General features: G+C 39.6%; 1 protein-coding gene across 5 annotated transcripts in view; it reads right to left on the bottom strand.

Moving 5' to 3' along the window:
* The window catches only part of CEP350 (centrosomal protein 350), a 96,819-nt gene that overhangs the window by 26,377 nt on the left and 45,612 nt on the right, over nt 1–24,830 (bottom strand). For all 5 annotated transcript variants that reach the window (XM_029081157.2, XM_029081156.2, XM_029081159.2 and 2 more), the window contains 15 exons: nt 22,458–23,515; nt 20,731–20,881; nt 19,091–19,263; nt 17,008–17,194; nt 14,547–14,764; nt 13,913–14,076; nt 13,269–13,379; nt 12,941–13,081; nt 11,423–11,559; nt 10,723–10,854; nt 9,614–9,780; nt 5,414–5,610; nt 3,445–3,629; nt 2,510–2,597; nt 1,300–1,446 (listed from right to left, as the gene is read on the bottom strand). In XM_029081157.2, coding sequence (XP_028936990.1) covers nt 1,300–1,446; nt 2,510–2,597; nt 3,445–3,629; nt 5,414–5,610; nt 9,614–9,780; nt 10,723–10,854; nt 11,423–11,559; nt 12,941–13,081; nt 13,269–13,379; nt 13,913–14,076; nt 14,547–14,764; nt 17,008–17,194; nt 19,091–19,263; nt 20,731–20,881; nt 22,458–23,515 — 3,256 coding nt within the window. The remainder of the gene's footprint in view (nt 1–1,299; nt 1,447–2,509; nt 2,598–3,444; nt 3,630–5,413; nt 5,611–9,613; nt 9,781–10,722; nt 10,855–11,422; nt 11,560–12,940; nt 13,082–13,268; nt 13,380–13,912; nt 14,077–14,546; nt 14,765–17,007; nt 17,195–19,090; nt 19,264–20,730; nt 20,882–22,457; nt 23,516–24,830) is intronic.

The raw sequence follows: 24,830 nt of genomic DNA, 5'->3' as shown, positions 1-24,830 counted from the left end.
TGGGGATTAAGACTGTGAGCCTTTTGTGGGACAGGGACTATGTCCAACCCAATTAGCTTGCATCTACCCAAGTTTTGGTACAGTGCCTGACCCACAGTAAGTCCTTAACAAATACCATAAAAAAGGCAGTGATCCTAAGCTTCAAAGTCCCAAGCTCCCTTTGGCATCACATGGAACCACAATACATATTTGAAAGTGGGGAAGCACGCTCACTTCTTTTATATAGCCAGTCTGTTGCTGCTGTCAACAAAGTGCTATTTAGGGCAGCCTCCACAATTTTTCTATGAGGGATGCTGGGAGCCCAATTTCTCAATTTGAGAAATACTGCCCTTAGGTGATAAAGAAAAGCAAATTGCCAAATGAACCGGCTGAAATAAAATGGTGTCCCCAGGAAACACAGCAATGTTCATTAATATCAATAAACAAAAACATGACTGTTGATGAGAAGTAGTGTGGCTATGGAAAGAGCAGGGTCCAAGAGTCAGAGGACCTGGGTTCTACTCCCAGCTCTGCCATCTGTCTGCTGTATGACCTTGGACAAGTCATCTCATCTATAAAATGGGGATTAAGACTGTGAGCCCCAAGTGTCCTCTCCTCCAAGAGGCCTTGCCCCTTTCCTCTTCTCCCACTCCCTCTGCGTCATCCTGACTTGCTCCCTTTGTTCATGCACCCTCCCAGCCCCACAACACTTATGTATGAATCTGTAATTTACTAATATTAATGTGTGTCTCCCCCTCTAGACTGTAAGCTCATTGTGGGCAGGGAATGTGTTTGTTTATTGTTGTATGTCTCCCAAGGACTTATTACAGTGCTCTGTACACATTAAGTGCTCAGTAAATAAGACTGAAAGAAACAATAAGCTGTGTTTACCATAGCTTAATATGGGGCCAGGCAATCAGTAAATGCTTAACAAATACCATAAAAAAAAAAAAGAAAAAAAAAGGATTGACCTGTGATATGCTGAGGGGTTTACTTCTTTAAAAAATTCTTTAAAAAATACGGGACTTTTTTTTTGCCTTATAGCATTATATTCCAAATCAAAAACTACATTAAGTCTGTTGTCCCCATCTGCTTCATTCTGTCTATGGGGCAACACTTGCACTGCAGTGAAACGCTGCAGTAGATTACTCACCCTTCCAAAGTAGCTCAAGACTTACTAAATCTTACTAAATCATCACCATCACTTAACCCAGTGCTCTGCGCATAGCAGGTGCTCAATATGACTGACTTATCAACACAAGCTGAATTAACAATGACAAATGCAAATACTTCATGCTCACTACAATCTCCGGAATTTACCGATTTGTTTTCTCCTGCAGATTTGAGCTTCTCCTGAAGTTTCATGGTGGTCTGGCGAATTCTTTCTATCTCCTCCTGTTGCTTAAGAATCAACTGCCTTTCCTTTCGGGCTGCCTTGTTGGCTTCCTGGAGGCGCTTAATTTCTGCCTGCAATTGAAAAATAGATTTTGAAGAAAAATGCCAGAAGTACTATTTAAAAGAGGAGTTGATTAGAACTAGGAGAGCCTTTTAAAAATAATAATTTTATATATTGATTTTTAAGGTCTGGTTAGAAAGTCTGAAGCTAAAATTCATTTCAAAAAGCTGTGTTTGCTGATGACATTCTGAAAATAAGAATGTAGTTGTTTTTTAAGGAAAGAATTATTTTGTGCTGACAAAAATATCACTGTGAAGTTAATCTATCACTTTAAAAACAGAAAGAGTAAACAACTGTGCAAAATCCTGAATTCTAATGGTAAAACTGATCCTTATGCTCAGCTTGCATCTAAAAGACTTCTATCTCTTCAAATTTCAGACCCCCCTCCTTCAAGTGCTGCAGAATGAAGTGAAGGAAGCACAAGAATCTCAAGAAAAAGCTCAGGGATTCCCTTCATAGGTTGGGGTTCCTAAACTCTTAATGGGGAAACATTTACTCAGAAATTGCCCCAGACCACTGTTCAAGTCATATTTGGGTAGGTTGTTCTAAGCAGGGAGAAAGACCTAATAGACGTTTGCAGGCCTTAACAAGAACGTAATAGCCCAATACAATTTATGAATTTGAAACAGGGAAGCCGCATGGCGTAGTGAATACACAGCACAAGCCTGGGAGTCAGAAGGTCATGGGTTCTAAATGGGATCTGCCATTTGTCTGCTGTTTGGCCTTGGGCAACTCACTTCACTTCTCTGTGCTGCAGTAACCTCATCTGTAAAATGGGGATTAAGACTGTGAGCCCCATGTGGGACAGGGACTGTGTCCAACCTGATTTCCTTGTATCTGCCCCAGCGCCTAGTACAGTGGCTGACACAGAATAAGCACTTAGATATCACAATTATTATTATTACCATTAAGTCCCAGGTCACCTTTCAGAGGAAGTGCTAAGCTTAGAACACAGAATACTTAGTGAGGTGGTACAGAAAAATGGTATCTTCAATATACTAAAAACTGATACTGAAATATGATCTAGTAACTAAAAGAACTCTATTTTTAAACTTCTTTTTACAAAGTGCTTACCTTCTCCTGCTGCAACCTCAATAACAAGCCACGCTGCCTCTTCCGGATAGGGGGCATTTTATCATCCTCGCCTTTATCTCGTAGATGTCTGTAAAGATTAGTTGAGAAAGAAATTCAGAAAAAAGCTTTGGGTCTATTTCAAATATAGGGCATTCTTCAACAAGGTGATCTGCAGCCAGATTAGGAACTCTCAAACAGATGAACTGAATCATAACCAGATATTAACACACACACACACACACACACACACACACACACACACACACACACACACACACACACAGTCTTAACTAAGGTCTAAGTACTGAGAATTTTGCTCCTTTTTTAGACTAGTGAAGGATACAAAAATAAAACGATGTCAAAATACTCTCCTGGAAGTAGCACAGTGTGGCCTTGGAGAGATCTATAGCTATTCAGTCTAGAAGACAGTGACTTCATGGAAGAAATAGTCATGAGAAGTCAAATTAATAACATCTTTGCAACTTTAGTATTTTTGTTGGTTGTAAAAATAGGCAATGGGTTTTCATAAATGTCTCAAAACAATTACTTGCCCTTGTGTTTCAGTAATATATTTAAAAAACTTAAGTTAGAAACTAAAGAAAACATGGTCTAGTCAATTTTATTCTTAAGGCATGAGGAATAAGAGCTTTCCTCTATAATCATCATTACAGTCACTCAACACACTCAGTGCAAGAAGTCTGATGCTTAAAAAGACAATTTATTGGGGATCTACAGGGAAATAGCTTTTAATTAGAAGGCTTCTTTTTCTATTTAATAGCCACCATTCCTTTCTGTATGAAATGAAGTAAATGTCCTTAGGATTTTTTTTTATTTTGAATCTAAAATTTGAAATGAGACCTAGGAACTTGATTAACAAATCACTTTCTAAGGAGAGGAGGAATTGACATTCACTTTAATTCCTTGAATGTCCTTACTTCTTCTGGTGCTCTAACCAAGCTAGCTCCGCCTTCGTTTTCTCCTTTAGGGCCTTCTCACGAAGCCGCAGAAGTGAACATTGGTGAGCAGCTCTCATTTCCTCTTCTTTCATGTATTGCCGTACCATCTCCATTGTAAATTTTGAGAAACTATCCTGCCCTCCGGAAAATGGCATGCTCAGTTCCTGAAGGTGGGTAAATAGCACTGTTAGTCACTTGCGCAAAACTCAAGGCAATCCATTTTCAAGAGGAAATTGTCACCCTCAGTCAAATGCTAACCAGTATTTCTGAAGAGAAATATCTCAGAATGAATGACACTGAGAAATCCTGCAAGAAGTCATGATGATAAAGCACTATATTTTCAGTCATTCTGGACTAATAGCTAAGAGGGGACCACACTCATTTTTGGTTCAGATTTTCAGGAGCAAGAAATTTTAAATTTTGACCGTTTTCAATTTCAACTTTATTCCTAGATAACGGCAACAGGATTTAAAGCTGCCCAACACCAATTAGCTAATCAACCAAAAAAAGATAATTTTCTCTAGTCACCCACACATACCGGAAGTCACTGGAATTTAACAGACTGTGAGAAAAACCACTGACATTAGATTTATCTAGAAAGAAACTCAAAATCCGAATAATCACAATTTATTCAATGCCTTGCCCAACCAGGCTGATTGTTCTTTTATGCCCACTCTATACGAACACTGAATAAAACAATGCCCAATAAAATGACTTTTTGGCATCTATAATGATTGTTACTTGGTGCTTCTCTGGTACTGATAATATTAGTTACACTTTAATATATCCTTAAATCAATAATATTACTAGAGTCATCTCTGGAAAGTCTAGAAAAGGCACGATCTAGTGGAAAGAGCATGGTCTGGGGGTCAGGGGAGGTGGGTTCAAATCCCAGGTGTATCACTTGCTCACTATGGAAGCTTAGGCAAGTCACTAACTTCTCTGAGCTTCAGTTTCCTCATGTGTGAAATGGGGATTTCCTGCCTCCTCAGATTGTGAGATTATGTGGGACCGTGTCCCACCTGATTATTTCATATCTATCCCAGGATTTAATACAGAGCTTAGAACATAGTATTTAACAAATGTTGTAATTATTATTATTGCTGGTAAATGTAGGAGGCTATTAAGTTTGCCAGAGCACAACTGAAAGAGTCCTGATCGACAAACTGGAACCTCAAATTCAACAGAATACACCTCTGCCTTTCAAAGTCCCCTTAAAAAGTTGCCTTAAAGATAATTCAGTCAATGATATGAGCACTTACTGTGTACATTCCCGTACTAATTCCTGCCTTCAATCAGCAAGCACCCTTAATAGTCATGTGTATCAGTTTATTTAGTTCATGATTTATTCATTGCTTTACTTACTTCTATCTGTTTCATCTGTGTGTTTTATTCCATTTTAGCTATACAATTTGTGTCTTTTCCTCCATAAGCCTGTAAAATCTGAGGACATGGAATGTGCCTTCTACTTTCATTTTCTGTTTCCAAGAGCCTAAAAATCTCAACAAATATCTAAGATGATAGTAGAGACAATAGCCACTGTTTCCAACTTACATAAACTTGCATTATAATGAAAAGCCTCACGGGACTAAAAGTCACTGGTGGCTTGATTTTAATGGTGGTAAAGGGAAAGGGAAACTGTCCCTCCAAAGGAAAGAAATTTTTAATAGCCTTCACTTTTGCTGCAGAGGAAGATGAAGCCTGAAATATAGTTTCTGCCACAATGACAGCTTTTTCAGACACTCAAAAAGAAAATTTTGGCTTTCCAAACTCTGGAATTCAAAAAAATCACCACACAAGTAATTCTCCTTTAAGAATACCAAGTAATAATTTCATATGTTGAATTTTAAATGCAGAATTTTCTGCCATACCTTTAACAGAGAACAAGAAATCATTGTACTGGATACCTGCACATCCATGCAGCCTGTCTAGGTAATCTCTGACCAACCTTGACAGATGACAGTGCAGTCTTTTCAGGAGACGCCTCCTCATCAGAGTCATCCCGATGGCCCCTTTTCTTTTCCATGTTAAAACGGCGATGGCTCTCTGAAGGTAGTAAAGATCGGAAGGATTTTTCTTCAATCTCATCTTCTGTCATGGACTCATCAAATTTTAGGGAATACTCTGTTGCAATGGAAGTTGAGTCTAGAGAAAATTCAAGAGGAAATGTGTTAATCATATTGTAATATTTCAGTTAAACATGTTTATTGAACACGTACTGTGCAGAGAACACACAGGGAAAAGCATGGCCTAGTGGGGAGAGCACAGGCCTGGGAGTCAGAAGAACCTGCATTCTAATCCTGGCTCTGCCACTTGTCTGCTGTGTGACCTTGGGCAAGTCACTTCACTTCCTCAGTTACCTCATCTGTAAAACGGGGATTAAGACTGTGAGCCCTGTGTGGGACAGGGACTGTGTCCTACCTGATTAAACTTGTGCCTACTCCAGCATTTAGAACAATGCTGGACACGTATCGCTTAACAAAACCATTATTATTATTATTACTAAGCCTTGGGAGAGTACAGGATATCTTCTCGGAAGATCTGCAACTTGAATAATTATAGCCTCAAAGCATATTTAACTCTTAAATGGGTTGGTGTGTTTGGAAATGTATCCACTGGAATACAATCTCAGGCCTAGTAGAGCGTATTCAGGATGAAACAAAATACATCACCCGAAAACAGGGACAAAGGAGGAAATACTAAGTGACTGAAACCCTAAATCTTTTTCAGCCAAGTATTTTTAGCATGAAAACGATTAGATGGAGAAAATATCAGGCACACCTACAAACACATTTTACCTCACTGATCTCCTATTACAATCCAGCTTGCATACACCACTCATCCAATGCCAATTAGCTCTTTATACCTCAATTGTGACGATCCCACTACCAACCCCTTGCCCAAATGCTCCTTCAAATTTGAAACTCCCTCCCCATTCATATATGACAAATCATCACTCTCCCCACTTTCCAAGACCTCCTAAAATCCTATCTCCTTCAAGAGACTGTCCCTGACTAAGCCTTATCCCTCTTTTCCACTTTGTCACCTATGCCCTTGGGTGTCTACCCCTTAAGCACTTGATATTCATCCTACCTTCAGCCCCCAGCATTTATGTAATTATCCTTTTACTCTGCCAGTTCCCCTATATGTAATTTGTTTTAATGTCCACCTCCCCGCCTAGACTGTTAGTTTCTCATGGGCAGGGATTGTGTCTGCCAACTCTATTGTATTGTACTTTCCGAAGCACTTTGGACAGTGTTCAGCACACCGTAAGTGCTCAATAAATGCCAATGACTGATTGACACTTGAGAGGTACATGTTCTGAACGAGAGCAATCAGCACTTGTCAAAGCTCTTCCAACGGGTCAATAGCTGAGGCAGAAACAGACCCTGGTACCATGATTTCTTTAATTCTAGTCTCCATTTTCTCTTTCAAGTTAATCTGTACAAAGAGACTTGCATACTCTGCTACTTAGGCAATTACTCATTGTTTTTCTTCCTATCTGTAATTATTTTGTGCTTGTCTTCCCCACTAAATTGTGAACTCCTTGAGAGCAAGGATTGCCTTCTAATTCTACTGTACTCTTGCAAACACAGAAAGGTGCTCTGCACACAGAAGGTGCTTAAAATATAGATTGACTGACTGAAATTTAAATGATAACTTAGATGTCAAGGATACCCAATGCCTCTTCATCTGTATTACCTGCATTAATACCATGATATTTTGAAAGAAAGTAATGCAGGAATGAAAGCTAATTGCTCTTAATTATCCCAAAGCAAGCTCAATATTCCCATTACAAGTTTGATTATACAGGATGTAATAATTCCCCTTCTGGCTGAAACTTGATCAATGGGAATAGACTAATGGATGGTTCATATGTTATTATTATATTTGTCAAGTGCTTACATTGAGTCAAGCATCGTTCTAACAGCTGGGGTAGATACAAGTTAATCTGGCTGGACACAGTCCCTATTCCACATGGGGAACCACAAACTAATTCAGATGGAGAACAGATACTGAATCCCTATTTTGCAGAGGCAACTGAAATGAAGAGAAAATAAGTGACTTGCCCAAGGTCACACAGCAGGCAATTGGGACAGCCGGGATTAGAACCCAGGTCCTCTGACAACCAGGCCCATGCTATGCCAGGTCCCAAGATTCCTCTATTGAAGTCACCAAATATACCAAGATATCAAAATGTATCTTGGTAGCCATTAGAGTGTTCTACAAAAATGCTGTTTGTTTAAATACATTTTTGGAACAAGAGACAAAATATCTAAGTTTAATTTCTACACTAAAGGTAATTTATCAGCCTGCCCCATAAAGACCATACAGGTGACCAAAATTACAGAATTACATTACCTTAGCAACACACTGACCAATAATTCAACAAGAAATGAGGAAGAATAAAAATGAATTAAGATGGCCATCACATTGAGAGATGTGATCATTTGTAAGAAGCAGCGTGGTTTAGTGGAAAGAGCCTGGGCTTGGGAGTCAGAGGTCGTGGGTTCTAAGTCCCCTTCTGCCACTTGTCAGCTGGGTTACCCTGAGCAAGTCACTTAACCTCTCTGGGCCTCAGTTCCCTCATCTGTAAAATGGGGATGAAGTCTGTGAGCCCTATGTGGGACACCCTGATTACCCTGTATCTACCCCCGCGCTTAGAACAGTGCTTTGCACACAATAAGCACTTAACAAATGCCATCATTAATTACTGTCAAACAGGGTATGGTGGTAGTGGTATGAAGATCCAGAGCAAACTAAAGGTTACTGTCCAAACTTCTCAAAAAATGAGGTATCGGGACTCCCCAAAGATGCCACAATCTGACTCAATCAGCAGTTCCAACAGCATCACTTAGGGACTACATGCAGCATCAAATGGATCTTCCAGAAGTCTTGGAAAGAAATCAGTCTCCCAACATTTAGGCTATACTCACCTTCAGAGAGCTGAGCTAGGTGGGACATTTGAGTAAAAATGGAAAATAGTAGGATACCCAAGAGTGCTGCTGAATGGGGAGCTGGAATGAGGAAACTAAAACCTCAACTCCTCTCCACTTGCCGTTCCTCACCTTCGGCACACTGCAGAGGAGCTGAAAGTGCTATTCTTAGTATTCCATCTTTGGTAAATACCGGAATTTTAATGATTTTTTATGGTTAAGCACCTACTATGTGCCAGGCAAGCCAATCAAGTTGGACACAGTACATGTCCCACATGGGGTTCACAGTCTTAAATTCCCATTTTACAGATGAGGTATCAGAGGCACAGAGAAGTGAAGGGACTTGTTCAAGGTCACACAGCAGGCACGTGGGGAAGCTGGGATTAGAATCCAGGTCCTTCTGACTCCCAAGCCCATAAACTACCCACTAGGCCACGATGCTTCTCATTTTGTCCATCTGTCCACCCTAATGAATTTTCCAGTGCTTGGTAAAGTGCCTTGTGCATTAGTAAGCACTTAACAAGTACCTTTTTTTAAAAAAAAAAAATTGAAGGAAAACATTGAAAGCATTTGATAAAACAAAGGCTCAAACAATGCTTAGCTTTTCTAAAAACTGGAATTCAATTGCCTCAGGCAAACCCACAGAGCACCCTGCAATCTAGAAAGGAGAGGCTCTTTTTGGACAGAAACTTTGGATAGATCACAAGGCAAGGAAGCAAAGGTGTAAACAACTCCAGGTGCAACAAACAGAGCAGCAAGGGACAATCACTGTGTACACCCACTGTGCTCGAGGCTGTCCTATCCATTGGCCTTTTCAGCTACATGCACAACCATAACTGAAGTTCACCAAGAGTGGCTTCTTCTTCAAAAACAACTATTTATCATTTCTAAGAATTCAGCTTTCTTTTCATTGCCCAGTTTTCTCATTCAGTTATATCATTTCTCATCCGCAGCATAAGCAAGGATTGGCAGATTCATTACTAGAGAGAAAGAGTAGCCCAGAGACTTCATCCTACACAAGAACTGAATTTTAATCCAGTCATTGGGACTCCCTTACCAGATGTTTCTGGGAAAAAACCCTGAGTCACAATATTCCCATCTTTAAAAGAGAAATAACAATTTTTGATCCTCTCTCAAGAGGGTGCTTTAAGGACCAACTCATAAATGACAGAGGGACATGTAGGGAATATGTACCATGAGACAATAGCTACCTTTCTCGTCAGGTAGTGATGGAATGCTGTCACTCTGCAGGGAATCGTCCATAGCAGTATGAACTTGTTCTTCAATGGAACTGTTCATCTTCTCACGGTGGGGAGGCTTCTTCTCATTTTCCTTAGAAGATGAAACTGAAAGGCTTTCTTGTCGGCTGCTGCTACTACTGCTCCATGATTTTTTTTCAAGTGAGGAGGAGGGGAGAGCCAACGAAATAAAAGGAAGGCTTTGATGTCAAAGTGAACTCATTAAGATTAAATCGCCTCAATCAAGGAACAAACAGGTAACAAGGAATACAATGAGTATCAACGAGTATATTACTGAAAATCTGATTGCCATACATTTTTTAGTCATTGAGAAGTTCCAATTTGATTTTAATTAGTAATTCCCACCAACCTGCTCTCATTCAAGGAAAGAGTGGTAAATTAGAGTTTACCTAAGACTGATGCCTTGCTTTGGGCTCACGGTAATACCTCCTGTGCTCACTTGTTCATTTTGTACATTACCAGGTCTCATACTCCACATCGGAAGTTAAACATATTAAAACGATTCTCCAGCAGCATAAGAAATGACACAGTGACTTTAGCAACTGTTCCCTAGTTGTCCTCAGGATCATCTCTGTAAATCTCAAAAGGGCTGCTGTTATAAGAATAGGCTTCACCCCTTCTTTGGGATGCACACAGGAAAATCCCTAGTGTCCAGGTTCTGACAGAGCCAAGTCAGGACAGGCTCGATTCTTTTGAAGTGCATGTAATCACTCAATCAGTGGTACTTGAGGGCTTGCTGTGTGCAGAGCACTGTACTAAGTGCTTAGGAGAGTACCTTACAATAGAGCTGTTAGACATGTTCCCTGCCCACAATGAGTTTACAGTCTAGAAGGTAAGACAAAAATGCCCTGGTAAAAATGGTTGGTAAGTGAAAAGAGTGACCTTCTGATACATTTACACATCTTTGGGGAAATTGCTGAAAGCTCAATCTCTCCAAAGGTCCATAAGTGACAAGTCAGATGATCACACTAGTAGATTTAGTGGCTGCCTCTGACAGAGGATAAAAGGCTCCTAAAATAATTGTTTAAATAAACAGTAAACAAACTGGATATTCTCCTCACCTTCGATCATGATTCTTGGATCTTGAGGAATCTGAATAACTATCAATTGATTGGGAATACCGGTCCTGTTTGGAGGCACTCGATTCAAGTGTTTCCTCTTTATTCTGAGAAAGAACTCCAGATTCACTTTTCCTGTTCAAAGGAAAACACTTTTATTAAAGCCTAAATCCTCTGGGACAAATGGAAATCCTCTAAATATATTAGGTGAGAAATATGCAAAGACAATTATGTCTGGTGACAAAATGACATGAGAATCATCCAAGTTAGTTTGAGAAGGGTGGCAAGTTGACCATTTTCACAGTATTATTCATTCAATCATATTTACTGAGCGCTTACTGTGTGCAGAGCACCGTACTAAGCACTACAGTATTAGAGACCGTCACAGCAACAACACAGCAACAATTCATCATCCTGGGACCTAAAGAGGGTACTGTCAGTTTTCAATGATATAGACTAGCGAAGTAGGCACATACAAAGGACAACTGGGTACTCCAAAGAGAACTCCTCCATATTCCTTATACAATTGTGAAAAGTCAGTTTTGCATAGGGAAACAGTCCAACCCCTACTCCCCACAAACTCCTGTTCACTACTTTATTCTGAAGAATGGGGGGTGGCAGGTGGGCTGTCATTTCTTTTTTGAGGTTGTTAATGATTTCCATGAAAGACTAGGCATTTGTAGGAGCTAGAATATTACAGTACCTTTCTATATCGGCTCGGGTCCTCAGCTGTTTCATGAACTCTGAACGATGTGGCCGTTGGTGGTCAAACAGTGTTGTTAGAGGAGCTCCCGAAGTAGTGAGAGCATCTGAAATCTGGGTTCGTGCCAATTCCGTCATCTAAAAATGGCAATATATGACAAAGGTCCAAAATAAATGCAAAAAAAGAATGACAACAGCATATTTAGATGGACTGTAAGCCCTGTGTAGGATACGGACTGTCCCCGACCCAATTAACTTGTATCTACCTCAGGGCTTAGCACAGTGCTTGAAACGCAGTAAGTAATACCCTTACTATTACATTTTTAAAAGTCAAACCTTCCAATTAAAAAATACAAACATTGTTAATCACCTCGAGATAATCGATATGATAGATTTTTTTTTACTTCCCATACACAGAACTTTAAAGGCTTCGTAAATGTGTACATTTCTAAATCAGTAGAAATTATATGAGGAACATGTCAGAAAATTGTGTTGAGTTTAATTATTTAATAAATAATTTTGCTCTTCAGATGCATGATAAACGACTAAAGTCATCAAGCATGTTTTAGCAAAAGAAAAGAAATGCCCAACAAGACAAAATTGCCATGTGTAAAACACAAGCTTCGCATAATGCCGGGTTCTTGAAGAAAGCAGTTCCTGCATTCCTAGAAAATATCGTACTTTAAAAGTTTGGCACTTCTAGGAGCAGCATGGTGCAGTAGAAATAGAACAGGCCTGGGAGTCAGAATTTCATGGGTTCTAATCCCGGCTCTGCCACCTGTCTGCTGTGTGGCTTTGGGCAAGTCACTTAACTTCTCTGGGCCTCAGTTACCTCTTCTATGAAATGGGGAGTAAGAATGTGAGCCCCAGGTGGGACAGGGACTGTGTCCAACCCAATCTGCTTGTATCAACCCCAGTGCCTAGTACAGAGCCTGGCGAACAGTAAGCACTAAACAAATACCCTGATTATTATTATTACTCTTGCCAGTTTGGTAAATTGAAATCTTTCACAGGTAAAAGTTACAAATTTAGTTAGGGATGATCTATGACAACCAACTTCCTGATTAATGATCTAAAGAGAACCACCACTATCACAATCCTCCTTACAGCATCTTCTTTTGCCACGCTGGAGGCAGAATGTTGGGCTGGGTGAACAAAGTCTGGTCCAGTATGGCACTTCTCATGTTATGATTCCCTGTGGAGGGACTAACATAAGGTACTCCTACTTACTTTTGTTGAATTATGAAAGGAAAAAAGTTATTTATCCATATCCTGGTAAACAGATCAACCTGATAAAAATCAAATGGTACAAGAAAATTCCTGCTTCAGGAGATTCTTGAAAGGAATGGTATTAAAAGCATTTGCATCTTGCCTTTTACCTAGCAGCCATCAGCAGTTTTACTGCTGAAAAGTCACTAGTGCTAAACCAATGACTAGAGATTTGACTAGAGAAGTAACCTTGAATATGAAAATAAAATTTTTTCAGATAAGGAGAGAGTGGGCTCCCAGCGGTTCGCACCTCACGGATCTGGCGAGCTGCATCTGTGGTGAGACGAGCAGCCTCTGCCTGTTGAGCTGCTATCTTGCACGTTGTTTCCTGTAGTGCCTCAGCTGCCTCTTGTCGTGACTGAACCAGCTGCTGAAGAGATTCGGCATGGACCTAGGAGGAAGACACAGAAAACTTAGCTTTTCTAAAAAAGAACTAGAGATAAATACATTCCTCAGAAATTTAATTACTATGTAACTTCAAAGCCACTAAAGAGTCCATAATTTTGTTTATTACAGATTCAAAGTCTGGATTTGAAAAACTCCAAATCTGTGGGGAAAATACACATAAAACATATTACCTGAGCTGCTTTATGCCGAGCCTCTTCCAGTTGCCTCTGATTCACCAAGGCCTCTTGTTCAGCCTTCAGTTTCATACGGGCCAAGTCTCTCTCATGGCGCTGTTTCTGTGCCTTCCAAATAAAAAAGAAAAAGTTCAACAGAGATTCAACAATGAAAAAACAAGCCTTTTAACTGGTAAACTTCTCGCCCTTAAATAACCATTTTCCCTTTCCCTCAAGATTGTGAGCCCCAATTGGGACAAAGAACTATGTCCAATCTGATTGCTTTGGGTCTTCCTCAGCACTTAGTAGTTAAGCCAAGAGCGGTTAAAGTACAAAACACAGCAACACAATCTTGAGAATCATAGTTTTCCTAATTTTCAAGGTCTCCCATTGGAGAGTGCCATTCAAGTCCTGGCCCTGAGATAAGGTTCAAGAATCTGCAAGGAGGAATTGATTATAGTGATATTGGTTTGTGGAGAACCATACACGATCATTTTAAAATCTAAAATATACACGCCACACTAGTTTGATGTAGGGCTGTGGAAGGGTAGGATGGTAAACTTTTTATACTTATCTGCAAGTTTGGTTTAACTATCAGTTGGGGAATTCTTTTCTGTAACTATCAAAAAAAATAAGAGAGAGAGAAGGGAAACTCTACTTACCTTAAGGATCTGAGCCAGGGAGACACTTTCCTGTTGGGCAAGTGATATGCCTCGAACTCTTTCTACATCCGACAGTTGGCGTACGGACTCCTCGATGACGCTGAGGTAGCTGAGTTCTGCGGCCATTCGATGCTGAAGGCCAGCAGGAGAGAAGCGCATGGAGCCTACAGGAGCACAGGGAAAATAAATATCATATGAGGAACATTTCCAATCTGTTCTTTTGAATGAATATGCCTCATTTCTAGATGACAGACTAGCTGTCTGTGCAAATGCAATCACTTTACCATTTAGGTTCTTAGTGCTGGACAAGCAAATTTGCTTATGCCCAAGTAAAAAGAAGAACTTTCATTAGAGAGCTTCCACTAGGATTTAAAGATGACATGGAGAAATTTTCAGAGGGCTTTGGTTTTCCTGGCAGAACTTCTAGCTGTTCTTGAATTCCTGATTTCTTGACTACTATTGCAGTTAATCCTGAATTGATTCTGTATTCAATACTTCACAAAATATGAATTTCCACCTGAAGTACCACTGTGGTTTAACTCATAAAATGAGGGTCTTCTCTAATGAGAACATACAAGAAAATATGAAAAGAACAGAATATGGAAGAAGTGATGACTGCATGAACTGTAATTGCCTGTAGCTGTAGATGCTGCTGCTCCTGTTCTGTTGGCTCCCAAATTCACACTGGAGAAAGCGGCACTGGGTTTGGATGCAGGAGCTGGAGGCAGGATTCCTGGGGATCTCGTCCTTTCCACTGAACTTCCTGGAGAATCAAACTGTAGCAGTTTCTGGGAGCTTGGAGATAAGGGAGAAGTTGGGGTTCTGTGTGACCTTGTCTTGTCTGAAGAGATACTAAATGAAAACAGTGAACGGAAGGGATAAACATGAATTACATTAAGGTCCAATAAATTTCATTAAAAATATGAGGCAATTCACAACAGTTGTGGATTTACCCCTCATTTTAGTCAATGAACACTGCTGTATAATGCTTTCACCAAAAGAGAAAGGTGTCTATTCCCTCTTTAAAGGGCAGGCCACTTCGGTTGGCACTCACATTCTAGAAAAGAGCAATGGTTTTCAATATGTTTTGATGTTTAATAGTTTCATATACAAAAAGAAAATCAGTTTAATCTACAAAAAATCCACAATCAAGGATTTTTCAAATTTAATAGTACATTAAAAAGATCCCCTGGCAAAAAAACTTGTTACCAAACCGATAGTTCCTTTCCTCTTCTACACCACAGAGTCAGATTGGAATCAATCATTTCTAAGTACTTTATATAATAATGTTGGTATTTGTTAAGCGCTTACTATGTGCAGAGCACTGTTCTAAGCGCTGGGCTTGATACAGAGTAATCAGGTTGTCCGCACGTGGGGCTCACAGTCTTAATCTCCATTTTACAGATGAGGTAACAGACACAGAGAAACTTAGTGACTTGCTCATAGTCACACAGCTGACAAGTGGCAGAGCAGGGATTTGAACCCATGACCTCTGACTCCCAAGCCCGTGCTCTTTCCACTGAGCCACGCTGCTTCTCTATATAACATCCTTTTGTTTTGGAGGGCAATGGTAGGTCAATTATTCCATTTTAATATCTTTGACTAAAGGGAATGTTTACCATGGAATTCTTAGAGCTTCACAACTAAATGACACTCTTTCCACAATTTAACTTTCTGCAGTAGAGAGTCACTTTAAAATTTTCAGACACATAAGAAAAATGTAGGCAAGTTGGACTTCAGAATTTCATAGGATTAGAAGGCAATTTTCAAAATTAATATCACAATGCAAATATGCCTACTAATCAGAACTGCTTGAATATACATGAACATATTTACATATATACATAAATGTCAGCCTGGACAACTGTATTTTATGAAAATGCTAAAGACACTATCTTGCTTTTTGTTAGACTATACTTTACTTGATTTAAGTGAAAATACTGACCAGGTGTATTACCAGTTTCATTCAGGAGAAGCACAATAAGAGTTACTTTTAGCTGAACTGTCTCTCCCACTAGATTTCCATTTTAAAAAGTAGCAGCACTCTCTGGAACAATAGAACCCTGTCCTGAGATCACTGCTCTTTTCCAACAAGAACCACCTTCTTCCAAAATAACATTTTTATGGTTTCTATTAAATAAAACTACAGTGAGTGCTTCACACTGAAGATTCCAACTAGATTTCATGTCTTTTGTGCATGGCAAACAGAATCCTAATTGACCTTTACCTGCTAAACCAATTCAGAGTCTATATGTGAAGTAAAATAAATTGAGTCCCATTTATTTTGTATAGAAATAGGCATTTAGCTTTGCTGATGCTAATAAAATGGTTCTCCAGTTATTATTATTATTGCTATAGTATTTGTTAAGTGTTTACTGTGTGGGCCAAGCACTGTACTGAGGGCTGGAGTAGACACAAGATAATCAGCTTGGATACCGTCCCTGTCTACAGGGGGCTTAGAGCCTAAATTACATGTAGTTACATTCACATGTAAAGATAGACATAACATCAATTTTATCCCAATTCACATCAAACCTATGGAGACAGACAACTCTAGGTGACTGCTGGAAAAGCAGCGTGGCTCAGCGGAAAGAGCACGGGCTTTGGAGTCAGAGGTCATGGGTTCGAATCCCGGCTAGGCCACTTGTCAGCTGTGTGACTTTGGGCAAGTCACTTAACTTCTCGGTGCCTCAGTTACCTCATCTGTAAAATGGGGATGAAGACTGTGAGCCCCACGTGGGACAACCTGATTCCCCTGTGTCTACCCCAGTGCTTAGAACAGTGCTCGGCACATAGTAAGCGCTTAACAAATACCAACATTATTATTATTATTGCTGGACCACAAGATGACCTAAATATAGTTATCTACTCTTAATCCCTACCCTTCAATGGTAAACTGGGCTTAAACAAACAAGACTCATCAATGTGCTTAGTATGTGTCAACAGGCATGGCTTCCCAAATCAAAGGATCAAGGAAAAGACGCCATACCTATTTTCACTTTATTTACTGGATACAGTTTCTACAACAGTATACACACAGTAGGATCCCATATTAAGCTTCGTTGACATTTTAATCAAATATAAAATGTGCATACCTTATTGAATGCCCAGAAAGATCTTCCAAAGTGCTATCTGTATCTGGATTCTGCTCGTAGTCCCTAATAGAAACTTTATGATTGGCCACAGACTTCTTTCCCTGGTGGGACCCACGATCTGATCCAGACTGAGCTCGGTCTTCCTCATGGAGAATATTTTGTGCACTTCCACTGCATGAATCTATCCCTGAAAAGCACAATACCTATCAAGCTAGCTACATGGGTCAGAGGCAAATCAAACTAGGTATAAGTAATACAAGCAAAAACCAAAGCACGACAACAACTTATTGAAATTTATGGGGGCTTTAACAATCTTCCCATGCTTTTTTAAAACTCCATTTACTTTTTTTTTTAATCCCTGCTTTAATATTATCATTGAGGAAACTAAACAAATTTTTATCCAGTTACTATCTTCCCCCATTTGCCAAACATTAACTCTCTACACACTTCTACCTTGGCAGATGGGAGCAATTATATTCAATTTAAACTATTTTGTATACATAAAAGGTTGTACATACATAAAGTGATTGCATATCAACAATGATAACATAATTTTATATTATATAAATACATTTTAAAAACTATATTTAATAAAAATTGTTTAGCATTTCCATTAAACACAAACAAGTTTGCATTTCTCTTAAACAAACCTCATCATCCCATATAATGTACTATTAAGCAGGCTACCAGTCTATACAGGGTGGGATAGATCACTCGGCAAGAAGTTGACTCTGCTTTAAAACCAGAAGGTCACTACAAAGCCACAAAATGATTGGTTGCTCTTCTTCCAAAGATACGTGTGTATAAAAATATCACCATTCTGCACAGATGCAATATCCACTTGCAATATCTGTCACTATTTTCTAATTTGTCTCTTGGCATCCCAATCTTCCCAGAACCTCTACTCAAGGACAGCAACTCCTCTCCTGAGGGCAAGATGCCAGTCGAGACTGTCTGCTACAACTATTTGAGATTGTGGTTCACTTTATCTTTAAAATTTTTGATCTGTCTTCCCTGCTTGCATATGTTCAATTTTTAACTTGCCCTACAACAATTCCTTAAGTTTTCTGATACCATCTTTCCTCTCACATGTCCCATCCATCAAAGCTGGATGAGCAATTTCTGGGCCTGGGGGATTAAAATACATCTGCCTGTAGATGATTTATTAAATTACTCAAGAAATTGGACAGCACAATAAGCATCTACAATCAGTTCTCATATTTCCCTTCTGGAAGATGACCTCGAAATTCTGTCACATTTCCACAGTGATCTGCATATAGAGGATCAATCACTGTTATTTCTTGAGTGCTTACTGTGTGCAGAGCACTGTACTAAGCACTTGGAAGAGACCAATGAAACAGAGTTGGTGAACACGTTACCTACTGACAAGGAACTTAAAGTTTAGAGGGGGAAACACATATTAACATTAAGAAATTGCAGATATATATGTAAATACTGTGGGACTGAGGTTGGAGTGACTATTAAGTACTAAAGGTAAAGATCTAAGGGGATAGGCAATGTAAAAAAGAGAGGGAGTAAGGCAAAGAAGGCTTAATTGAGGAAGGCCTCTGGGAGATGCTGTGATTTTTAATAACTCTGAAGGAAAAGCAAAAGAGAAAAAGAAAATGTCTCAACATCAAGCACCCTTCTCGCTTATGAATTACAACACTGATTCCATCAGGTCCAGGTGGTTTAAATGGCTCTTCAGCAGCCAATCACATACAGGTAATTGTTTCATAGCTGGCCTGCTTCCAAGATTTCCTAAGAAAATTTTAGGACTACCAAGAAACTAGCTGACAAAAGCTCCATGTTCAACTCTGTTCTCCTGCCTGAGTCTCTGTGATCTTGACTGATATGGACATTTTTGTCCAGGCCCAAGTTAGTCAGTTTTCTGTCCGAGTTCCTCAAATACTAGTACTGGTATAATAAAAGGGTATTTCACAGTATTTTGGATAGTACTTGGCACAACATCCTTACAGAAGCAAACACTGTTTTATATAGTTTTAATATTAAGGCATCAGTTATCTACCACCAGATCACAACCATTAGGTAAAGTAATAGTATACATCAACACTCCACTTACGCTCTTTCCTTTCCTTTCTCCCTCTCCTTCCTCTGGAAGAAGCTGATGAACGGGAAGATGTGGCTGACTGTACCTCTGATGAACGTTGGGGAGTAGTTTCCATACAGTGAAGATCATAGGGAGATTTTCTGCTGGAAGGCTCTTCTTGAATGCTTGAATTGCTGCTACCAACACTGGAATGGAATAAATACAACTGATTAGAGATTCCTTTCTCACCAAATAAAAAAGATAAATGTATATTTGTAAACCTATTTGGTCTTTAAAATGGTTAACGTCAGCTACAAACATTTCACTCCCCTTTGAGATGCCTTCATCATACTCTTCCACTCCTCCCAGTGCATCTAATTTTACTGCTATCACTAAATAAGTGATGATCTACTGAAGTGAAACTGAAGACTGATAACTGAGATTTCAACAGTTAAAAGCATAGAATCAGGATTGCAACTTTGATGGTCCTTGACATATTCAATGCTTGAGGCCATTCCAAGACACCCAGAACTCACTGTTCTGATAGCATTTTCCAGATAAAGCAGCATCTCAATGTTTTACCACTGTCGAAGGCTAGTGATTCACATGCTCCAGTTAACACCAGAGTTGTGAATAAAAGATTTGGTCCATTATGGCATCACTGTAAAATAACAGTCTTCACTAGAAATCTCAGCTAAGGTCACCATTTAAATTACTGAAAAGCAGTCATCGATATCAGATTGACCATGACAATCCAGAAATTCACAAAATCTTGAAGTCCTGGATTGTACTGGAGGACTCACACGACTGAGGAACATACCCTTCTACTTCAGACCAGGTAAGACCCAGGCATGAACCTCATTAAGTGTGGAATACAATAGTCCCAGAAACAGGTGCAGAAACACTTCCACCCTCTTCCTACTCCCCAGGCAAACAAGTCAGAACCACAAGTGAAGTGAGGACAATCAAACATCTTTTAGAGCTAGAACTACTGATTTCACATTATTTCATGGTGCTGAGTATAGACAAGCTAATTTATAACACAGCCATAATTAATTTATATAACAACCAGAATTAGAGCCAAAGAAAAGTAGCTTTGTGGCAAAATCTGGCCAAAAGCTTGAATAAGAATGTTTTTCTGTGAAAAATTGTATCATCAGAGTTGCCTGAGTGCCCAGTCAAATTTCTTTCCATTTCTTTCCTGAATCGACAGGGAATTAGCCGCCCTGTTTCTCTGGAGAAATCCTTATTTGGCAGTGGAGTGGACTTTCCACACACGAACCAAAGGGCAGGACCAAGTGTAATTCTCACCAATGTATTGTTTCTCAGCGCTTAGTATAGTGTACTGCATTCTGAACTCAGTAAGTGTTTAACAAATGTTGTTACTATTTCTACAACAACAACAGCAGCATCCTGCCTTACCTCTGAGAGATATCAGAAAAATCACACTAGAGATACAGGCATCAGAGAGAATACCATGCTGGTGTCACCATCAAAACTATCAGAATACCCAATACTTCTAAAGGCATAAAGAGTTCCTAGGTCATCACATGACTAAAGAATCTAATATTCTGACAGTGCCCTCAAGTGGACACTCAACTGCAACCTTTTGAAGCACATGCGTCTCGACTTAAAATTCTCTTTTTAAACTTCCACATTCCAAGCTTGGTTACCTGGCTTCTTGGGCAGCTTTTCTGTCAGTCAAAGTTCCACTCCCCGGAGAGGAGGCAAAGTCATCTTCATATGAAACACTTCCTGGAGGGGTGGTGATGGGAATCAAAGGCCGCAACCCTGGAGATCCTCCATCCAACCTTTCTTCAAACCCTGCCGAAGGGAAAAAACAAAAGGATGTTCAGTTCTCACAGAAGGTGTCATCATTTAATCCTTAAAAACCAAGATGTCAAAGGAGGAATTCTAATAGGCTTCTAGTAAATAACATGAAGTTAAGGGTTCTGCTTTACCTAGTAAGATTTTAATTAAATGATAACTGTGAAAGGGCTCCCTAGAAAGAAAGAAATGAATTCTTTCTAGGGACTGGAGTTGTTTTAATTTTAAATCCAAAGAAATGAGGACTATCTTTTCTTTTGTCAACTGATATTAACCGGTAACCAAAAATATGGAAGATTGCCTAATGAAGAAAAATAATAAAGCTAGTCTTACTTTAAGAATAGAAAAAAGCACTCTGTAAATGAAAATTAAGAAAATACAAAGGAATATCTGACTAAACAATACCATTAAATCAACTCATTTTCTAAGTGAAGGATGGACATATTTAGTATATCAGCGGACAGAAAACTCTGACGACTAAATCTCAATCCATTAAAATAAACTTCAGAGCCACTCCTGAACCTGACAGTATCTATTACGTATCTATTAAATTCCAATCACTGTGCTAAGCAGATAGGGTAGATATAAAATGATCCAATTGGACCCAGTCATTGTCCCAGATTGAGACCACAGTCTAACAGGTAAGGAGAACAGGTATCTTATCCCTCTAATTGCAGATGAGAAATCTGAGGTACAGGGCATTTAAGTGAGATGCACACGCAAACCTAGGAGCCAGTGCTGGAGCTGGGACTAGAATTCCGGCCATTTGAATAATAATAATTATGGTCTTTTTAAAGTGCTTACTATCTGCCAGGCACTGTACTACGTGCTGGAGTGGATACAAGCAAATCGGGTTGGACACAGTTCTGTCCCCTGTGGGGCTCACAGCCTCACTCTGCATTTTATAGATGAGGTAACTGAGGCCCAGAGAAGTGAAGTGGCTTGCCCAAGGTCACACAGCAGGCAAGTGGCAGAGCCAAGATTAGAACCCATGACCTTCTGATTCCCAGGCCCGTGCTCTAACCATTATGGCATGCTGCTTCTCAATCCCAATCCAAAATTATTTCCACTATACCATGTCCCCTTTTCCAAATACCTCCTACTCTACTAACTCCCTACTCATTTCAGTTCCCAGGATTCTACACCATCTCCAAATTATAAAACATTCACAAAAATATCTCCGGACTCACATTTCCACCTGCCCATACGGATGGTTGGGAGCACTGTACTTCGCAAAACTGTAATTGCCTCTATCCTACACTCTATTTCTGATGTAAACCATAAACCAAACTAGAGGACCTCTATTCCCAATTAACTGAGCTCTGATAATGGCAAAAGTGAAACCAAATATTGAGTGAAGTTTCATTTAGACTAAAAACACATTTTTGGAAGACTAAATAACTCTTACTTCAGTTAAAGTCTACAAATAATTTCAAAAGAATAGCCACTAATACAACTTTTAACTCTGGAAACATATTCATTTGAGTGGACTTCACTCAAGCATACACTACAGTAAGGAAATTCTGAAGACATGGAAAATGCCACTATAACAAAGCTTACTGTTTCTTCTCACCTTTTCCATACTGCTGATATGATTTTGCAAAAATATTAATGACACTATGTGGACTTCCCTTTGCCAATTCCTCCCACGGTCCTTTGCTTTGGGTGCCACCTGTCTGCCCAAAAAGTGGCAGGAATTTGTCAGCCTCCTTCTGAAACTCTTTGATAGGTTCATTAGTATTTCTCTCCCCAATACAGAAATCCTTTTCTTTCAAAATTTCGGCTATTTTCAGAGAAGGCTGCCCACCCTGGCCTCCCTCTTCTTCAGAAAGGCTCCCCTCACTAGGAAGAGGCCCTTCGCTGATTGAATCTGTGCTGGAGTCATGAGACATTTTGACTTTCTCTTGACCACAAGAGTTGTCAGAATTAGGATATTCAGTCTGCCTCTTACATAATTGGGCTAGTAGTTCTTCTGTTTTGGGACCAGGAGATCTCATTCCGAGGCTGGATACGGCACTATGTGGTCTTATCATCTCAGGAAGTTTTTTAAACTCACTAAGGTTGCCCACTCCAGGAAGATTATCATCAAAGGTTGTGTGAGACACACAGGTCCCTAACATCTTTTGAATTCTGGCAGCAAAAGCATCTTCATTATCTTCTTTCACAGGGGGACTCACGGCCTTAGCCCATCGTCCATCCTCCTGAGCTCTCTGCTGTACATCATGTTCAGTACTCCACACTGAACCATAGTTAATGTTGGCTCCGGCCAATTTCTTAGCTTCGCTTTCAATCCTGCTGGACAAAGAAGCAGCTGTTGCTTTCAGAGCTTCAATGTGATCCAGTTTACTCTTATACTGACTGGTACTAGGTTTTGCCAAGGCATCTTGCTGAACAGCTGTTGAAGTCATGTAAGGCTGAGGTGTCAAAGGTAGAGGCCCTGAAGCCATACTGTGATTCCTCCTGGTTGACAGAAAAGACTCATAGTCCTTCGGTAAAATCCCCATGTGTTCTAGACCCAAAAGCTGAGAGAATAAACTTCCGGCTGGCCCAGCGAGGGGTTGTGGGTGAGAGAGGTGGACTCTTGAACTCAGTCTGTCAGGTGGTATCCATGCTGACTCCATCAACTCACTTCTGGAAGCAAAGATCACTTCAAATTAATACCATTAATAATCCAATTAGCAAGGTCATAGTTAAACCATATTTTAATTATTAAATGTTAGAACATTTAAAATCAGGAAATCCAGGTGGAAGATCTTTATATTAAAATCTTTTATTTTCCACTTGAAATAATTGCTACTCTATGAAAAGAAACATTTTAAATTATCCCTTTTAATGCACTCATGCTTTGCATGAATATACTAAATATATATTAAACATACACACCCTAAAATATACTAATGAAGTTAAACAGTTCAATACAGTTACACAGAATGAGTAATTTCATCTCATACTTTGGATTGTACACTGTTGGAGAGTTGCAGCTCTCTGACTGGAACATAATGTGATGCTGGAAGCCATGACTGTGTTCTGCACCCAGGCAATCATGGCTTGAATGAACGTACCCCTCATATTACAGGAGAACTAACTACTGAAATGAAAAGCATTACTGAAAAGTTTAGAGGCATCTTTTATCTTACTCTAAAGTTGTAATTAATTTGTAATTCTTTGCCGGCAGTACTCCATAACCCAAGTAGGGTTAACAGTAGCTTTGGTATATAAATCTCTACCTTAATTCACTCTTCCCTTGTTGCTTACAGGTCAAGACTTAAAATAACGTCTTTGTTTTCAAGACTCTAAAAGATCAGAAGTCATCTACTTACAGAAATGTTACATTCTTTCAGTTCTAACAACTGAGGTAGTAACTAGATGTTCTAATGTGAAACACAGAAAACTGCAGAGAGAAAACGCTCTGTCGAAGAACCAGAGCAAGGATATTCACTTCATTTCTACTGCTGCTATCTCCTAGAAGAGACTCAAGACCCATCTCTTCATAAGAGATTCCTGTACAGGGACTTTCAAAAAAATCTATCACAATCATCATAACATCTTTAGAACCTACCCCTTCCTCTTCACCCAAATGGCCACTACACTGATCCAAGGTCTTATTACAGCCCAACCTGACTACTGCATTAGCTTTCTTGCTAACCTCCCTGTGTCTCCCCTATTCTGTTCATACTTCGCTCTTTTGCCTGGAGATCATTTTTCTAAAATACCTTTCAGTTCATACCTCCTCATTCCTCAGAAACATCCAATGTCTGCATATCCACCTGTGCATCAAATAAAAACTCCTTAACATGGGCTTTATGGCACTCTACTGGCTCTCCCCTTTCCTACCTTACTTCACTGATCTCCTACTATAATCTAGCTCCATAGGCTTTGCATCTCTATCAATCTACCCATCAGTGGTACCTAGTGAGGGCTTACTATGTGTTACACTGTACTAAGT

Source organism: Ornithorhynchus anatinus, chromosome 16, assembly GCF_004115215.2.
Source record: "Ornithorhynchus anatinus isolate Pmale09 chromosome 16, mOrnAna1.pri.v4, whole genome shotgun sequence".
Lineage (NCBI taxonomy): Eukaryota > Metazoa > Chordata > Mammalia > Monotremata > Ornithorhynchidae > Ornithorhynchus > Ornithorhynchus anatinus.
Note: the sequence above shows the minus strand (reverse complement) of the source record. Positions and strands in the feature narration are given on the sequence as shown.